Below are 19095 nucleotides of genomic sequence, written 5' to 3'. Positions count from 1 at the left end.
CTCATTGTGAGATCAGAGTAATATGGAAGGGTGTATGTGTTAGTGTGAGAGTGATGAAGAGTGTGCACTATAGGGGAAGGTAGGAGAATATGGTACACTGAATCTGCCAAGGCTACCTACTATATAGTAACATGTTTTGTCTGTTATGTAGTAATTGCTAGTAGGAAAGTGAAAATATGATAATGGAGATCAGAGTTAGCTTAGAAGGTCAAAGAATTCAATGTTCTTTCAATATATTCTTGGATTCCTTATTGTGATATGTGAATTGGAGAATTCTCTTACTATATTTACTGTTTATTGAGATTAATCACTATGCACTAATTACCATGCAATAAAATGCTTCATAAAAAATGTATACAAAGATGATATGTATATATAACATTTCTTTGTAACTGAGAATATATAAGCTTTATACTACCAACTTTGGTTTGGTAAGAGTAATAAGTGATGAAGACCAGCATAGATAGTCACGTCATAAGCACGTCATGAAGCAGTAATGGATGAAGCAACCAAGTTTTTCTCTTTTTTCGGTCTTATTTCCTGATTAATAAACTTGGGTTAATTAACAACTAGTATAATGTATATATCTATTAATGTTTCCGAAAACATTCTAATACTCTCTCTTTTAATTTCATTTTCCTTAAACATATTTGTCTCACATATTTTCAATGAAACATATTGTCTTGACTTAAAACTAAACAAGGTTTAGGTAAATGAGGCTCTTTAAACAACTTAGTACAGGTGATAAGCGTATACAAATTGATTCATATTGTAACACTAGATAGATTAATGGAATTACTTTTATTATTAAATTATTAATTAGAAAACAATTCTCTGTCTCATTTTTTCATCTACTCCAACCTAACACATATAGGGATAGGGATAGAGATAGGCCTCCTTAGTTGAAAGTTTGTAGTCATGTAGAAGGGTCCACCGTTACTTCATGTGGTCCCATGATGAAACCCAACAGTAGCTCATCAAGTTTGGTTGTATTTGAATCCACAGTTAATTCTGGGCCACACCCCAAACCCACTCCTCACTTAACAAACTTTCAATAAGAGAGACTTGGATCCCAAAAAACAAGTTTAATACATAAGAAATTAACTAACTTGAATTGGTCTAGTAATCAACTCACTATCTATCTGACCCAAAAAAAAAACTCACTATCTTTTTAAACAAATATTTAAATTTTAAATCTATTGATTTATCAGGTTGAAAAAATAACTTTATATCCGAAAAGTATAGTGTTGGATTATTGGTAAATCCAAAAGTAAAAAAATAACATAAAAAAATAAAATAAGAAAAGAAGGTGTATGAAAAAAATTAAATAAATTCAAAAGAGATTTATGTTTGAAAAACAAAAAAAAAATTCACATTTTAATTGTTTAGATTTGAGAAAAAAATTGCTCAATTTTCATGCTATCCAAAAAGAAAAAAATCTTACCTACAAGAAGATTTTGTACAAATTTCCTCTTATTTATAAAAAAAGACAAATAAATCCTTAACCTTTTGATAAGTAGATATTGAAATTTTCAAAAATTTGAAAATACATTTAAGTCTCTGACCTTTTTAAAATTTGGACATATCGATCCTTCATATAGTCATATTCACTTGGGTCTGTCAGACTCAACGAAAAATCAAACATGACTCCCATTGCACTAACCTGGTTGATACGAATGCACATGTGAAAAAGTTTTTAAAATTGAACAAATTTAACTTAGGGATCGATATGTTCAGATTTTAAAAAAGTCAAATACTTAAATGTATTTTTAAATCTTCAAAAGCAAAAAATCAAAAATCGATTTGTCCTTTTCTCTTTATTATCTATTTTAGTTTGGTGAATTATATGGTAAAGATGTAAGTTTACAGATTTTTCCTTTAATAGAATGAAAAAGATATTAATAAAGATAGGACTTACATTTTAAATAATAATAAAATAATAAAAAATAACTATAAAATGAATTATATTCTCTCTCTATACCACTCCAATCTGTATAGGAGAGTGTCTCTTTTAGTTTTTTTAATTAAATTACGACATCTAGTGCTCATTAAATGAAATGTAGGGTTTTCATTGATTAGGTTAGGGCAAAAGCGAAAAAAAAAATAGCTAACAACAAAACGGGGGACGAATCCGATTTTTTCAAGAACGTGTTTTTAGAGTGTAATTTAGTCATGAATTAAGAGAAAGAGAAGCTAAATCCTTGTTATGTTGACAAAAATATAATATAACATAATGAAACATTGAGAACGAAAGGCTTATTTACTTGAGCAAGATAGGTTGAACTCAAGCACAAGTAGCTTATTCTAAGATACCATGGTTTTCAGATACAGGGCTTGCTCTATCATTAATTCTAATCTCTCTGGTGAAAACTTTTGTTGGGTGATTGTTAATGGAAGCAGCAAGAGGTTTCAACTTCTCCTTGCTTTTTGTAATAGCCAAATACACAACCCTATATACAACAATCATCCCAAACATGATGGCAAGATCAACCCACTTGGAATGCCCCATTTCCACCTGCCATGTGTTTGTCAAAATGTCTCTACCACTAATAATGGTTTTTGCACTTCCACCTTGTTCCATGGAAAATTTTAAGCCTTCAAATTCATTCTTGAAACATCCTTGGAAAGCATACTTAAGGAATGAAAGGTAGTAAAAGGGGTATTTCCAAAATGGTTTTGGAAGATCGTTTGGCAGCCTGTAGAATCCACCAGTTAAGATGGTTAGTCCTTGAATTCCGCCGGCAATGCTCATGCCGGTTACGAAATTGGGAAACATACTCCCCACAACCATCATGAGGCTCTCAACCCAAAGCACAATGGCAAACAGAACAGAAGCAAAGTACACAAAGTGTTCTAAACCTCTCTGCAGCCCTGAGAGGTAATATATTATTCCTCCAGGAATTAGACATATCATTAGCATATATGGAAGTGCTGAGAATATTTTGCCTGTGAGAAAAGCAATAATACCATAGTGACCATTTAGTCTCTCTCTTTCAAATACCTACAACAATCAGAGGAAATATTTTCAGTCACAAGTGAGTTAGTTAATTTATACAAGAAAGTACAGGAGCATAGCAATCTTACCCTCATTTCCTCCATTAATGGAGCGAATCCTCCAATAAGAGCCATGAATGCCAGAGTTGATATCAAAAAAGTAAGCAGAGACCCTCTTCCCTGAACCATGCATGAAGATATTATGTTAACTTTTTAACCTTGTGCATTACAAGTCATAATGTTAATTGCTTTTCATAGTTTACTTACTTGAATTGATCCATTACTTGAGCCAATGTCATAGAACATGGAACCCATGCTAATAGCTACTGCAATAAAGACAACAAGAAGCAGCCAGTAATTGCTCAAGTCGCGAAACAATCGCAGCGAAGATCTTCTCATAAGAACGAGGCACTGAGTGAGGAATGTGGCGTTGACCCTCTTCTTCCCAACTGCTCCTGAATTCTGTAGGTATGCAAAGGTTAGTTTTTCATATTTGGCATAGAGATATATGTAAGGAATGTAACATGAACTTACACTTTCAGTTATTGTTGCCACTACATTATTAACTTGGTTTTTAATCTCAGATGATCCATAAGACTTTACAAGGATGTCAATTGCTACTTCAGCAGTAACTCCGAATCCAAAACCTTCTTCAACATCCTGAATAAATAACAAGAAATTTTTATATCTCTTCCTTTTTCAAACCCATGTAATATCTTAAGAAGGACAAGAGTTGAGTATAGTATCAAACAAGAATGATGAGGTAAAACTCAGAAGTAAAGGTTACTTGCTTACTTGGTCAAAATCTTTGTTTATGATCCTTAAGTAATGATCAGAGGGATTGTGGAGAGCTGGGCAAGGAAAGCCATTTGAAGAAAAAAACTGCACTTGGATGAAAAAAGAATTCTCATTATATAATATTAATATCTATCTGGTTGGTTCTGCATAAGAATTTTGGTGGCTAACCTGATTAGCATGAGACGCTTGACCAAAATATACTGCTTGACCAGAAGACAGAAGACAGAGATCATGGAAGAGTTCAAAGACTTCACTACTTGGTTGATGGATTGAAGCAACAATAGTTCTTTGGATGCCATCCCTTAGGCTTAGGCTTGCAATTCTTTTCATGACATAATAGGAAGCTGCACTATCAAGTCCACTTGTTGGTTCATCAAGAAACAGAAGCTTTGGGCGTGTTAGGATCTCAATGCAGATGCTGAGTCTCCTCTTTTGTCCACCACTTAGGCCTTTAGAACCCCATCCTCCAACCCTTGTATCAATGGCATCTTGGAGTCCCATTTCCCTCAGTGTTATATCAGCTCGTTCCTTCTTCTCAGAAGTGGACATGGAATCTGGAAACTGGAGCTGAGCTGAGTAGTATAAAGTTTCCCCAGCGGTCAAAGTTGACAGCATAGCATCATCTTGTGTTACATATCCCTGAAAGAAAAATTGCCAAAAATTGATTTCTTAAATTTCTTGTCTGAAATATAAAAACAACAAATAAACACTTGAAAGATTTAAAAAAAGTGATAAAATTAAAGTAACTAATTTTTTTTAACTAAAATTCAGCTAGCTGTGTCTTTTCTCTAGCTTTTACTTATTCTTCCTCTCTCTTGCTGGATTAAAAACATTATGTTTGAATGATTAATTATAAGTGCTGATTTCTTAAATGGAACGGTCTTGTCTATATATATTAATTTTGTTGTTGAAATTAAAAAGGTTTAAAAATTAATTTCTCATAAATTAAACAACAATTTGTTAACTTTATCGATAGATATTGTTTCTCTAATGTTACTATTTTACTAAGAATTTGAACTCTTAACTAGTTATAATTTTATATATGGGAAGGGGAAATTGTAGTTTGGTTTACCGAAGTTCCATAAGCCAGTGCTTGTTTGTGGCCATTGATTAAAATTTTACCCGTCTGTTTGACGCTAGAGCTTAATCTCCCTGGAAGAGATAAAAGAAAGTTATTATGCACAGCAGCAGATGATCCTAATAATATATTTGCTAATCAATAAAATATATAATAACCTGATAAGGCATCAAGAAGCGTGGATTTGCCACAGCCAGAAGGACCCATTATGGCCAAAAGTTTCCCCGGTTGAGCATAACCGGTGAGACCCTGCAGAATTGGTTTCCTTTTGTTTCCATCTGCAACAGTAACCCACAAATTCTGCCATGTCACTGTTACGTCTTCCTTTTCTTCTCCCTGAGTGCCTCCCATTGCTACTCTACTACTACTCTAGTTGTAGCTAGGGATATAAATATATGAAAGAGCATGGGCTTATATAACGTACGTACTAGATGCCATGCATGAAGGAACTTTAAATGTTGGATCGGAGTTTGATAGATGTGGAAGCAGTTAATGCTAGCTGGGACAAAGAGTTATAGCTAGCTAGGCTGCATGCATGCATGCATATGCCCTGCAACTCTCCACTTCCACCGCTGCAAACTAATTTATGACCAACCAAACACTGTCTCCTTTACAACATGTTTTATTTTAACAAGCAAAAGTCAAACCCAAGTACAAAAAAATAAAAAAAAAATAATGTTTTTCTATCATTATTCTTCTAAAATATGTTTCAAATTTTTATCATTTATACCAACTTTCTTTAGCTTTAATATATTTATACTCACTACTACTACTACTACTACTACTACTACTACTACTACTACTACTACTACTACTATTATTATTATTATTATTATTATTATTATTATTATTTGATATATACATATAAGATAACTACTCAAATGAAAATTATAATCTATCTATTTATTTTTATTATATAAAAATTGATACTAACTCTTTGTACATTATATTTAAGTCATATTTCTTCTTTTAATGATGTCGCGTTATTAATTTTAATTATTTGACAAAATCTTAAAAATTAACCAATCAACTTTTAGTAGATAAACTATAACTCCCATGCATAATTAATTAATTAACTTATTACATATTATTTTTCAATAAAAATATAAAGCATTTAATGTAATAAATATTTACATTAAAAGTATCATAATAATAATATTATCATAATAAATTTTAAGTTACAAAATATCAAATTCCATCCTATTTGATATATTTATATATCATACATAAGACTTTTAATACTACTACTTCATTTCACAATTCGTAATTTATCTATGAAAAATATTTACACCAATTACAAATAAAGAAAAGTCTATCTACCTAAAAATGATTCTATTAGATAATTACAAAATAAAAATATTTATTATATTTTAAAAACAAATTTACGAAAAAAACTCTTATTATTTTTAACTATTTAAATTATTCTTATTAAAAATAACTTGTTCAATATATATTACACACACAAGCCAATAAATATTCTAAACTTACTATTATAGATATAATTGAAAATCTATACGTATTAGAAAAAGAAAAACAAGTAAATATCAAAGAAAAATCTAAAAAATACAAAAAATAAAATTTTCGTGCTACAACATAAAAAATTATTATAAATTCAAATTATAAAAAAATTCTATTATTCTTACTTTATATGTCATTGAAAATTTATATACACTTATAAGAGAAGAAAAACAAATAGATGTAAAAAAAATCTACAAAAAAATACAAAAAATAAAGTTTTGTGCTACAACATGAAAAATTATTACAAATTCAAATTATAAAACATTCTATCAAATTCCATCAAATTATACTTATTATAAAAAAATTATCAAATTATAAATTACTAACTTAATAATTATTATATATTCAAAATTAAATTAAAAATTACAAATCAAAATGCTACAATAATTTTTTGTACTATTTGATAAAAAAAATAAAAAAATTATTAGACGCAACTGTCTCAAATCTAATTACACTCAAAGTTACCAATGACACTAAAACATCATCTCAATTGAAAAATTTATACAACCTCATACTTATATTAAAAGTCAAAGTAAATGATTTTAACTTTTAAAAAAGCTCTCAACAATATATTGTTACTAAGACATTTGTCCCAACAAAAAATACTGAAACTCAACCATCTATTACAATAAATCTACCAGGTAATACTAAAAAATTTTATTTATTCAAAACATCATTTATATTGCTCATTTATATTCTTTGTTAATTATAATAACCAACTTTACCAATACTAATATGATCAGATCTAAATAATATACCAATAAAGAGATTAAAAAAAAATAAATGAATCCAAGGCACATCTTTAGACGAAGAACATACATATAAAGATGAAACAAAAGAGAATAAAAAATATATACAAGTTAACAGTTTAGAAAGAACATGTCTTTACAAGAACATATAAAAAAAAAAAACAAATCTAACAACAATCAAAATAAATAAATAAATAAATACCATATAAAAGACTAAGTCCATTCATTAAAACAAATACAAAAATAAAAATAACAAATAACGATGTAATTTTATACAACTTTAATATAAAAAATATATTATAAAATATTTTAAATAAAAATACATAAAATTTAATACTAATTTTTATATATTTTAATTAATTTTTAAACAATATAATACTATTAAAATATATTTTATATTATTATTAATTTACCAGATATTTTTTGGAGTACTTGAAATGTTTCCATATATATATATATATAGAAAAAGTCTAGGCACAGTAATTTTATTGAATTTTGGTCAACATGTAACAAGTAGAAAAAGGTGAGCCATTAAATAAAGTTTTACATCAATCTCACATCATCAAATCATTATTGATAATTAATTGATGACTAATAATCACAAAAATTATTGGACTCTAACATTACTATATATATATACACTGATAACCATGCCATTTAGACTACTTTATATTTATCCATTCGTATAAATAGGAAGCTCCCTATATATACAAAATATTCTTTTTATCCGAAGATCTTTGGGATGAAACTTTAATTAATAATAATACAATAATCTAAGATTATTAATTGACAAATAAGATGTTATAATAAGAAGAATATTAGAGGCTAATAAAATTTGATATTTTTTACTAATAACTAATTGTTAATATTTAAATATATACATTAAAAATATATTATTAAATTATTAGATTACTTATTAAAATAATAAATTTTCCTTACCGTCGAAATTTTCTCTTCTAAGTTCTAATAATAATGGAGTAGTACTAATTAAAAAGCGCTCCGTCATGAATGGTGGTATGGGTGGACGCAATGGTTTGTTGAGTAAACTGTTAACCATCACGTCCATTTGACCATTTGGGATCCATTAAAATCATCGACTGCATGATAATCATTCTGATGACGAATCTTAAAAGTTAAAATTGATAAATATTAGCACTAGCCATCCAGAAATGGAAAAAGAAACCTACGCGTTCTGTTATATATCACATCAGAAAAAGTAATAAGAGCCCACAGCTTTTAATAATTTTGACTAATATATGATCCGTATAAATATTAAATTATTTTTAATAAATAAATTTTATTAATTTTAATAATTACTTAGTATTGTGGCTAATTTTTTTGGATATAAAACATAGGGTAGTGTAACGTAGCGTTATAGATGTTAGGGGTGTTATACACTATTGTGATGTCGGTGAACTGACGGCGAAAAAATTGGACGACCCGATTTCTTTAAAGAGAGAAGGGAACATAAATCGGACCGTCCGATTTGTGTTGAGCATATATATTTTGGACAAGGAAATCGGACCTACCGATTTTATGTATGCAAATTTTTTTTGCTACGACGTAACTCTAATCGGAGTATCCGATTTAAGTTCTTTTAAAATTTGAAACGGTAAGAAAGGTGGTTAGATAGTCCGATTTTAATGTTTATATATACTAACTCCCTAACCGAACTCTCAACTTCATATTCTTCTTATCACAATCTTCAAATCTTCTGAAGCTCCTCTCTTCTCCTTTTCTTCTTCTCCAGTGTTTCAAAAAAATTAATATCAAAGTTGAGAGTGTTCAATGTGAGTATATTATCATGGATGATAGAGTTATGTTAAAAGTATATTATCATGTATGGGCAAATTTTATTACAAACATTTGAAGGAGTGAAATTTGTATGTGAAAATTCATTAGATATTATTATTCCATTCACAATGTCCTTTGAAGAACTAAAAGGTGTGATTTGTGAGAAGATGGATTCTCAAATACGTAGAAGAGTGTTGTGTATTTTATACAGATATTCTATATCAGTATTTGGTGGGTTCGTTCAATTTCAAACAAAATACGTGACGAATGAAGCGAGCATGTAAGAAATATTTTCAGTATATCTTAAAAGTCGGTCCTAAATATCATTTATCGAGGTGTATATTGAGTTCGAGCAATCTGCAACGGACCGAGATATTGAGTTGGAAGATTATAACAGTGATAGTGAGAAAGAGTTTGAAAGTAACTATGAGGTCGTTGATTCGGGTGTAGACGAATATCAAGTTGACGACACTATGACGGCAGATGTGGCGGCTATGGCAAATACACTAGCAAACCAGCATCCGTTTGAGGAATCGACTTTCATGCAGTCATTGGATTTGGAGGCCATGTATGCACCGGAGTTTCTTTAATATATAAATGCATGTATTTAAAAATTATTTATCAAAATATAAATTTTGTGGTGTGATTGCAGCAGAGCTTTCTGTTGTGACGGATGGTAAATCCACCGTTGGAATGGAATTTAGTTCTAAAGAGGTAGTGATTAAGGCGATGAAAGATTATACCATCCGTAGGTAGATTATCGAATGCATGAGTCGGAACTAACGACATTCTATGCTAAATGTACCAAATACGACGAAGGTTATGATTGGCAGATCAGGGTTAGCAAAATATTCAGGAAGTATTGTTGGGAGATAAGGAGGTACGATGGTAGTCACACCTATACTAGGGCCACCATTTCTCAAGATCATTCGAAACTGAATTTTAACACAATTACATAAGCAAAAAAGTCGTTGGTAGAAATTGACCCATTTATAAAGGTGAACTCAATTATTGCGAAAGTACAGTCAAAGTTTAACTATACCATAAGTTATCGCAAAACATGGTTAGCAAAGCAAAAGGCAGTGGAGTCAATTTTTGGAGGTTGGAAAGCTTCATAAGCTTTGTCCATATGATTTGAGGCCATGTGTCATAATGAGCCATCAACAGTCATTCATTTTGAAACACTACCTGCGTACTAGGAGGATGACTTAGTTCCTAATATTCGTGTATTACACCGAGTTTTTTGGAGTTATTACCCTTATATTAGAGCATTCAGACATTGTAAGCCAGTAGTGCAGATAGACGGGACTCATTCGTATGAAAAATATAAGGATTGTTCGTTAGTTACAGTTTTATAGAATGTCAATAACAATATCGTGCCTATGGTATTTTCGATAGTAGAGAGAGAGACATCTGAGACTTAGCATTCTTTTCTTAGTAACTTATGACATGTGGTGACACGTGATGGTGTAGGTCTTATTTCCGATTGACACGAATCCATCAGATCAGCTATTATTCGTAGTAATAGAACTTGGTCTTCTTCCAAAACTTTTCACATGTTTTGTATCAGAGCTTGATCCAATAAATTTACAATAAATTTATTAATAATAATTACTAATAATTATTTTATTATCGTACCTATAATCTTAATAAAAAATTTTTAATATTATCATTATTATTTTAATTAAATCAAAATATTTGATAATAAAAACTTATATAATTAGGATGATCAAAATAATTAGTAATATAGAGTTCCAAACGATTGACGTCTTTTATTTATTTATTTTTTTTGGCATTGTTAAAAGCTGGTGATCCAATTTTTTTTCCTAAATCTGATTTCTGCATCAACAATAAGAGAAAAGAAGAGAAGGAGTTGGAGATAAACGAGAAACGAGTAAAATGAGAACAAAAAAAATGAGATTTTCACCGAATATACAAATAGAGGACAGAATGCATAGATGTTTGATGCGTAACATATAGTACGCAAATTAAACAGTCCAATTTATATACCTCAGACGGTTCGATTACTCTCCTCCAAATTAAACCGTTCAATTTGTTAATTATAGCCATCACACTTTAATTATACACCCTGTACTTCTATAATCGAACTATACATACACCACACTTGTTCCAATATCAAAATTAAAAAAAAGTGTAGTATTGTTGTATATCACAAACCACAATCACGGGTCAACGCTCAATATCTCTGCATTGCACGAAGCTAAGCTAGGGCTGTCATGCATCTTTCTATCTGAGGAAGAGAAGATCTAAATTATTATGATAGTCACATGAGTAATTAAGACGTGGGTTCTACTACCGACTTCAATTTAAACAACATTTATTTCTCCGCAATTAGCAACTTAACTTTTATTTAATTTGATCGTGTGTTCTCTATTTTAAATTTTAAAAAGTTTAAAGCAATTTCAGGGTGATATATATACTCTCTTATATTTCTAGTAAGTGTTCACTTTTAAATATGTACTTAAATAAAAAATTATTAGAAGTTGTTGAAATTATAAAATTAAAATTGAATTTGCAAGATTACTTTTTAGACTAGTATAATTGGGGTATTTAAATTCAAACCAATCTAAATTAAACCGTTTATTCAATTCAATTTAAACAAAAAATCGATTAAAATTGTACTAATTCAGATTTGATTGGATTATATTTTTTGTAACCCGTTGAATCGGATCGGATTTTAAATTTACTTTTCATAACCGATTCAATCCAATCAAAATCGCACAATGTGTTATAATATTATTATTTTATTATTATATTTATAATTATACTTATAACATGTTCAATTTATTATACGTTTTTATATTATTTATGTATTATTATTATTATTTAATAAATATTTTATGTTCAAAATATTATTTATTTATTTATTTTAGCGAATCTACAATTTTATTTATATTGTTATGTTATCGTTAGCTTTGTAAAATATTATTGAGACTTATTATGTCATTGTTGATTATTTAAAATTTGATATTGAGACTTATTATATGTATTTAATTTTTTTAATTTACAAAATCATACAGCAAATTAAATCCAATCTAAACCGCTTGAAATTTGATAGGTTCAAATCAGATTTTAAAAAAAAATTATCCAATTTAAACCGTACTGTAAATAAAATTAGTATTCGAATCAGATAAATTTTTAACTTAAAACCGATTTAAACCGTACCGCAACCACTCTGACCATAATATAATGATAATTCTCCGATAATAGTTACTTTGTCAATTTATTTTTTCTCGTCACTTATTCCAAAATTGATTAAATATTATTAATATAGAATATAAGTGAAGATAAATTCTTATTTTAAAAAGAGAGGATAATTTCATTATATCAGTCCAAATATATTTTAGGTCCACGTCTCCAATAAATTTCAAATCGAGAGTGAAAATGAGAGGATATGTAATTAACTAATTATTAATGCCCCATGCCCAGATGCTCCCATAAGGCCATGACTATAATGAGTCAAAAGAAAATAGAGAATCCAGGCGGCGGCAACAAGCTAAGATTGTAATTTAGATGAATACCATTATGATAGGGAAATATCTTACACACAGCAGTGTTTACAAACTATTTATTCCAACCCAAACGGTTAGGTCAATTAAAATGGATAACTCTCATCATTTATGACATTACCTTAACAATATATAATCCACGAAATCTTCTATGTGCACATAGTTTTCTCCAATTCAATGAGTAGCGTTTAGATTTTATCTTTATGACTATCGTTTTTCATTTTTGTTGGTGTCAAAACTTAAAAATGACAATAATCTATATTTTTTGGGTAGTGGAAAAATGACAATAATATTTTGGTTTGCGGATACCTAACATTTTTCCCGGGAGATACTATTATGAGTTTCATTATCAAAACGCATTATATTTGATTAATATGAGCAAAAATAATGAACCGCAGAGAGCCAGAGAATGTGATGCTAACTAGAAAAGTATATAGTAGATGCAATAAGAGCGAGGAAACAACATTTTCAATTATAATATATTTGTTTTATACAAATGAGTTGGCCAAATAATTAACTTATTCGTTTGTTTAAGTAAATATTAAAAATTTTAAATTCTACTTTTTATGTGTAGTAGCTCATTGATAAGCAACCACCCTTAAATAGANATAATAATATAAAAATAATATTTATTTAATTAATAAAAAATATAGCATTTTTTACTTCATAAAAATCATTTAATTAAAAATAAACATTTGTCTGTGTTTTTACTCCAGCTAATTAAAGAGAATGGAACCTTGGAATGATCTTGCAGTCTCGTGATATGAATTTTATAAAACCACAAACAATCCGTAAGTACATCAAGATTTATCAAGTAATATTATAGGAATGGATTATTATTTCTATGCGAATTAATGGATTAAGAAAGTAATAGTCAATTGATTATTTTAGTCAGATAAGCACAAATTTAAAATTTCAATAGCGAATAGGATGAAAACAGAAAATTAAACAAGAGTAAACTAAAGTTAGTTAAAAAAATAATATGATTAAGAGAGTTAAAGTTTTATAGATGTTGAGACTTTCGAAAAAATGCTTTTCATTTTTTATCTTAATCATGCAAAAATGTATCTATGACAAATCATTAGTAATCAAACTCTAATTCTTTGATAATTCAATTTCTCTTTAACCTAATTAATCGCTAATTTCTTAGTCAATTATTTAAGAAAAGAGGTGAAACACTTTCACTGATTTAAGAATCACACAGTTCACAAGAATTATTCCTAGTTGATTCGATGTTACTTATCAAATCTAGTTTTCAAAATTAAGAACCGTGAGAAAAAGTTTTTAAACTTGATTCAATTAATTAACTTTTCTAATATAATAAAAGAATTCAAGTAAGAGAAGAATTGTTTTTTAACACATTCAAATCCTTTGGATGAAGCACGAAAATTTTTTCTTAAAAAAATATCAATGCATTAATCAAAGGTAAAAAAATTATAATATTTATCCATAGAAATCAACAGAACTCTTAACCTTAATTGAGGAGATTAGTAGCTCATGCTTCAAGAAAAAACTTAAAAATTATGAATGGTCAAAACTGCCAAAAAAGCGAAGAAGAAAGAAGCAACAACAGAGGAAGAAGAAGACAACTCATGTGTGTGGCTCCTCTCCTATTTATGCTAACACTAAAACTACTTCAAAATTTAAAATAATAAAAAAGAAACTAAATTAAATTCAATATAACTAATTAAGTCTTAATAACTCTTAATTAACTAACAGTCTTTTTTGTAATTAAAATTAAAAATTTAGTGTCTTGCTTAGTTGAAATCATTGGCTTGAAACTTTAATCTTAGCAACAAAACGATGAAGTTGGAGAGATTAATGAAGGATTAGTAAAGCATCGAAGGTCCTAAAAGGTGGTCCATTTGATACGTGGATGTGCCTCATATAACCGTGCAACATGGCCTAAATTTGGAGAGTGTGGTCTCTGTTTTAAGCTTGATGTCCCACGATTGTGCCTCCCACATCCCACGACTGCTTTTATAGGCTCAAATTTTCTCTCTGTTTGCTCCTAGGAATCCCACGGTAAATTCTCACGTCTGACGGCTTGGTAAAATCATGCGTACGCATGCCAGATGTGTATGCACGAAGTTTTTTATGGTGCTAGTCGTACGAACGCATGCTAGATACGTACTCATGCTAGATACATACACATGATACCCTTTGATTGCTCTCAAGTAGCTTCTATTTCTCTCTTCGCTTTGCACAGCAAGGTTCCTGCGTACAATAGCTAGTATTATTGTGCGTACGCATGCCAGATGTGTACGCATGATACACTTTTTGCATCTCTTAATTTTTGTTTTGTGTTTGATTCCAACACTTTCCTATACATACCAAAGTTCAAAGTAACTCCAAAAAACATTGATTAAAAGTATGAGAATCTTAATAAAAATAAGGAAATCACTAACTTTATTCAAATAAATAATAATTAAAAATAACTAAAGATGCTCATGTATCACAACACCAAACTTAATATCTTGCTTGTTCCTAAGTAAGAAAAGAACTATGCATAAGGAGTCCTCTAAATTGGAGTGGGTTGAAGAATTGCTTGACATTTCAGTGAGTGAAGTGATCAAGTGATAATGGGGTGAACTCCGAATTGTGTGATCATGTATAGATTTCAATGCTTGCTAATCTTACAATTGAAAGTTTTAGGACTTAGAAATTCCATTCGGATGATATTATGGAGGTCTTTTTATATATTTTCACCTTGAAGACAACTTTTCCTTTTTTTGCTTGAGTGGTTTGCACCTTGAGCCTAGCCGCGACTCTAAATGTTTTGTTTCAAGTTTTGCTTGACACAGAAACACCACAAACACTTAATTGAGAAATTCTTTGAATTCGTGCTTCTTTTTATTCTTCCCAGTTATTGGTGCTCAGAGCCATTGATTTCTCTTTTATTTACACTTGACTTTGACTCTAAATATTCTGTTTCAAAATTTTCTTGGCATAGTCACACCACAAGCACTTAACTAGAAAAATAACTGTTTGAGCTTTGGTTCTTTTTTACCTTCATAGCCATTGGTGCTCAGAGACTTGACTCTTGCTTTTTATTTTTCTTTCTTTTCTTTTTTTGCTGCTTCTTGATTTTAATCATTTTATAGATTTTTAAAAACCTCCATAATACTTCTTTAAACTTCATTCCATGTCTTAAAGCTCTCCCTATAAGTTTTCACAAACATATAATCTCATGACACAATCATACTATCAGAACCTCTACTTCTCTTAATTTTTACTTGTTCCAAATTTTAAAAATTTTCTTCAACTTTATCCATTCAAAAATTCTTTGTTGCATGCTTAAGGATATTGGGTGCAAGCAATTTCAAAAATGAGGTGAAATGAGAAAGATTGAATCATGATTATCATAACAGATGTAAGATATATATAAGAAATAAAATTCTAAAGATAGAGTCACCTCCCTTTTTATCATCTTTTTGGTTATGTAGAGTATAGCTTCCAACACTAAACTTATAATAGTTGCTTGTCTTCAAATAATAAAGAAAAACAGTGGTGATGTAATTATGAACAATCATGGTTAGCTAGTAAAAACAAATAAGTGATGCAAGAGATTATTCACATAAAACAAACAAAATTAAAAGCAAAACGAAATTAAAGACACAACCACTTAAAATAAGTAAGTTGCTAATGTGTTTGCATGGGAAAAGTGTAGCAACACCAAACTTGGTGTGAGAATACCCAACTTAGTATGACACACTCAATGAAAAGCTGGGCCAAGTATCCCGTAAAAAGCAAGCATCATGTTGGTATAGCAACACCAAACTTAATCCATGAAACACATATGCAATATGAAGCAACGCAAAAAGAAAGATAAAAAGAGGTTATTTAACATTGGGTTGTCTCCCAACAAGCGCTCTTTTAATATCATTAACTTGACGTGTGGTTCTTGCTAAACTTGAATTCTCTTTCTCTTCTTCCAATTGGTTAAGAGAAAAGATTTTAATGAAAAAAGGAGAAAAATGATATCATACGATTTGGTTTCCTCTCAACAAGCATTCTTTTACTATCTTTAACTTGATTCAAACTGCTTTTTAGGATAGAAGTAGGATTGATTTTTGTTGATCGTCTCCTTCTCACAAATATTGTATGTCTTTTGTTCATTGACCATAATCCTTCTTTCTGTGTTTTTCTCAATTTTCTTCACTTCTTTTAGTTCTTCTTCCTTTTCTTTTTCCTTTTCGGGACTTAAGCGTTGTGTAGTGTTTAAAAGGATCCATTCATCAAGAACTTCTTATATTAATGGGTGAATTAAATCAACCCATGCAACTCTTTAATTTACTGGAGTATAAACACTTTTGATTGATTTTCTCACATTTTTTGTAAGATTTTACATTGTTTCTCTTGGGAGAGAATTTATTTGTTCCTCTGTCACTTGCTTAATAATCAATTCCACATATATTTTTTAGATTTTTTATATTTATTTTTGTCTCATGTGCAACTTTGAGTGTATTGAGTAAACTCAACAACAATGTTTTCTAATTTTTTTATGACAAACTCAAGAGATAATGGTGTTTGATACGAATAAAGAGATAATGGTTCTTGGTATGAATAAAAAGATGATGATTCTCGATATTGATAATTAGGAGGTGAGGTTGAAGCTTTTTGTATAAATTTAGCAAGAGATTGCTCTAGTTTTTTCATGGAAAGATCAAGAGATGATGATCCTTGATATGAATAGAGAAATGGTAATTCTTGATATGAATAATTGGATGATGGTTCCCGATAGGAATAAAGAGATGATGGTTCTTGATGGATGAGATATGGAATACGGAAGTTTTCTTGTTCTTAATTTTTCCAACCAAAATTCGGATAATTCCTCCATCCACAGTAATATGAATCATTCTTTGAGTGTGAGTAGTAACTCATGTGGTATCTCTCCATTATTTTTTTTTTGGCATAAAATACCAAATTGAATTAAGCTCACCATGTAGTAAAAAGAAAATTAAAGAGAAAAGAATAGAAAGAAAATTTTAAAAGAAACTGAAAAAGAAAAAAATGTTTAATATAGGTAATCAATTAACTGGTAATTGTCAATCGCAATTAATCCCCGGCAATGATGCCAAAAACTTGATGCGGATTTTATAAAACCACAAACGATTGGCAAGTGCACCGAGTCGTACCAAGTAATACCACAAAAGTGGATTATCGTTCCCACGAGGATTAACAAATTAAGTAAGTAATAGTCAATTGAATATTCTAGTCAGACAAGCACAAATTTAGAGTTTCAATAGAAAATAGCATGAAAACAGAGATAAACAAGATCAAACTAAAATTGGTTGAAAAAGTAATATGATTAAGAGAATTAAGGTTTCAGAGATGTTGAGACTTCCGAAAAAAATATTTTTCACTTTCCACCTTTATCATGTAAAGATATATCTATGCCAAATCATTAGTAATCAAACTCCAATCCCTTGGTAATTCAATTTCTATTTAACCTAATTAATCGCTAATCTCTTAGTAACTCCGCCTATGTTACACTTGCGGTACATAGCCGGTCCCAAGCCCGGATAAAGGAGGAGGGTTGTGTTAGGTCTTCGGCAACCAACATAAAATATAGCCTAACCCCCCATGACATGAATCAAAGACATTATTGCACTAAAGCTAGGTCGTTGCCCGGAAGCAACGCGCCGTATGGCTCGAGTACGGTGTCAAAGCAAGAGCCGCTGCATCGGTGCCCGGATGTAGTGTTAAATGAGCAAGGGTTCTCGCGTTTTCGTGAACGGACGAGGGTAAATAAGCTAGTTCACAAAGAAAAAGGTAAATGTCGAAGCGACAGAAAGTTGAGATTTGGGACATGGAACATAGGCACTCTAACAGAAAAATCCATGGAGGTGGTGGACACCATGACAAGGAGGAAGATTAACATTATGTGCCTACAAGAAACGAAATGGGTTGGTGCAAAGGCTAGGGAGTTGGATTCTTCTGGTTTCAAACTTTGGTATACAAGAAAGGTGAAGAATAGGAATGGAGTTGGAATAATTGTGGATAAGCAGTGGAAGAAAGACGTAGTGGATGTCAAGAGGATGGGAGATCGGATCATCTCTATCAAACTTGTGGTGGAGGGAGGTGTTTTCCATGTGATTAGCGCCTATGCACCGCAAGTGGGTTCGGACGAACAACACAAGATAAGGTTTTGGGAGGATCTAGAGAGTTTGGTTCAAGGCATACATTTGGGAGATAAGATTTTCTTAGGAGGAGATTTAAATGGCCATGTTGGGAGAAAAGTGACTGGATATGGGAGTATTCACGGAGGCCATGGTTTCGAAGTGATCAATATTGAGGGTAAAACTATTTTGGACTTTTCCTCAACTTTTGATCTTCTCATCGCAAATACATATTTTAAAAAGAGAGACGAACATCTTATAACCTATAAGAGTGGCATGACAAGCTCTCAAATCGACTTCTTCTTGTTGAGGAGAGTCGACCGGAAATTTTGCATTAACTGTAAAATTATCCCGGGAGAGAGTTTGACAACACAACATAGGGTGCTCGTCATGGATTTTCGCGTTGAGAAAAAGACATCATACGAAGAACCCAAGGACGAGGTGGTGGCGGATGAAAGGTGAGGAACAAAGAAGCTTCCTAAGACGGGTAGGAGAAGAGGCAAAGTGGGATG

General features: G+C 30.5%; 1 protein-coding gene across 1 annotated transcript in view; it reads right to left on the bottom strand.

Annotated features, from left to right (window-relative positions):
* Nucleotides 1-2177: 2177 nt before the first annotated feature.
* LOC107481538 (uncharacterized) overlaps nt 2178-19095 on the bottom strand; it is a 25979-nt gene continuing 9061 nt past the window's right edge. Inside the window, 8 exon segments of the mRNA XM_021137066.2 lie at nt 2178-3001; nt 3085-3174; nt 3262-3456; nt 3529-3654; nt 3790-3876; nt 3961-4431; nt 4865-4944; nt 5029-5226. Coding sequence (XP_020992725.2) covers nt 2300-3001; nt 3085-3174; nt 3262-3456; nt 3529-3654; nt 3790-3876; nt 3961-4431; nt 4865-4944; nt 5029-5226 — 1949 coding nt within the window. The 3' untranslated portion in view covers nt 2178-2299.

Source organism: Arachis duranensis, chromosome 3 (assembly GCF_000817695.3).
Source record: "Arachis duranensis cultivar V14167 chromosome 3, aradu.V14167.gnm2.J7QH, whole genome shotgun sequence".
In the NCBI taxonomy this organism is placed as follows: domain Eukaryota; kingdom Viridiplantae; phylum Streptophyta; class Magnoliopsida; order Fabales; family Fabaceae; genus Arachis; species Arachis duranensis.
This window is presented reverse-complemented; position numbering and strand designations above follow the sequence as displayed.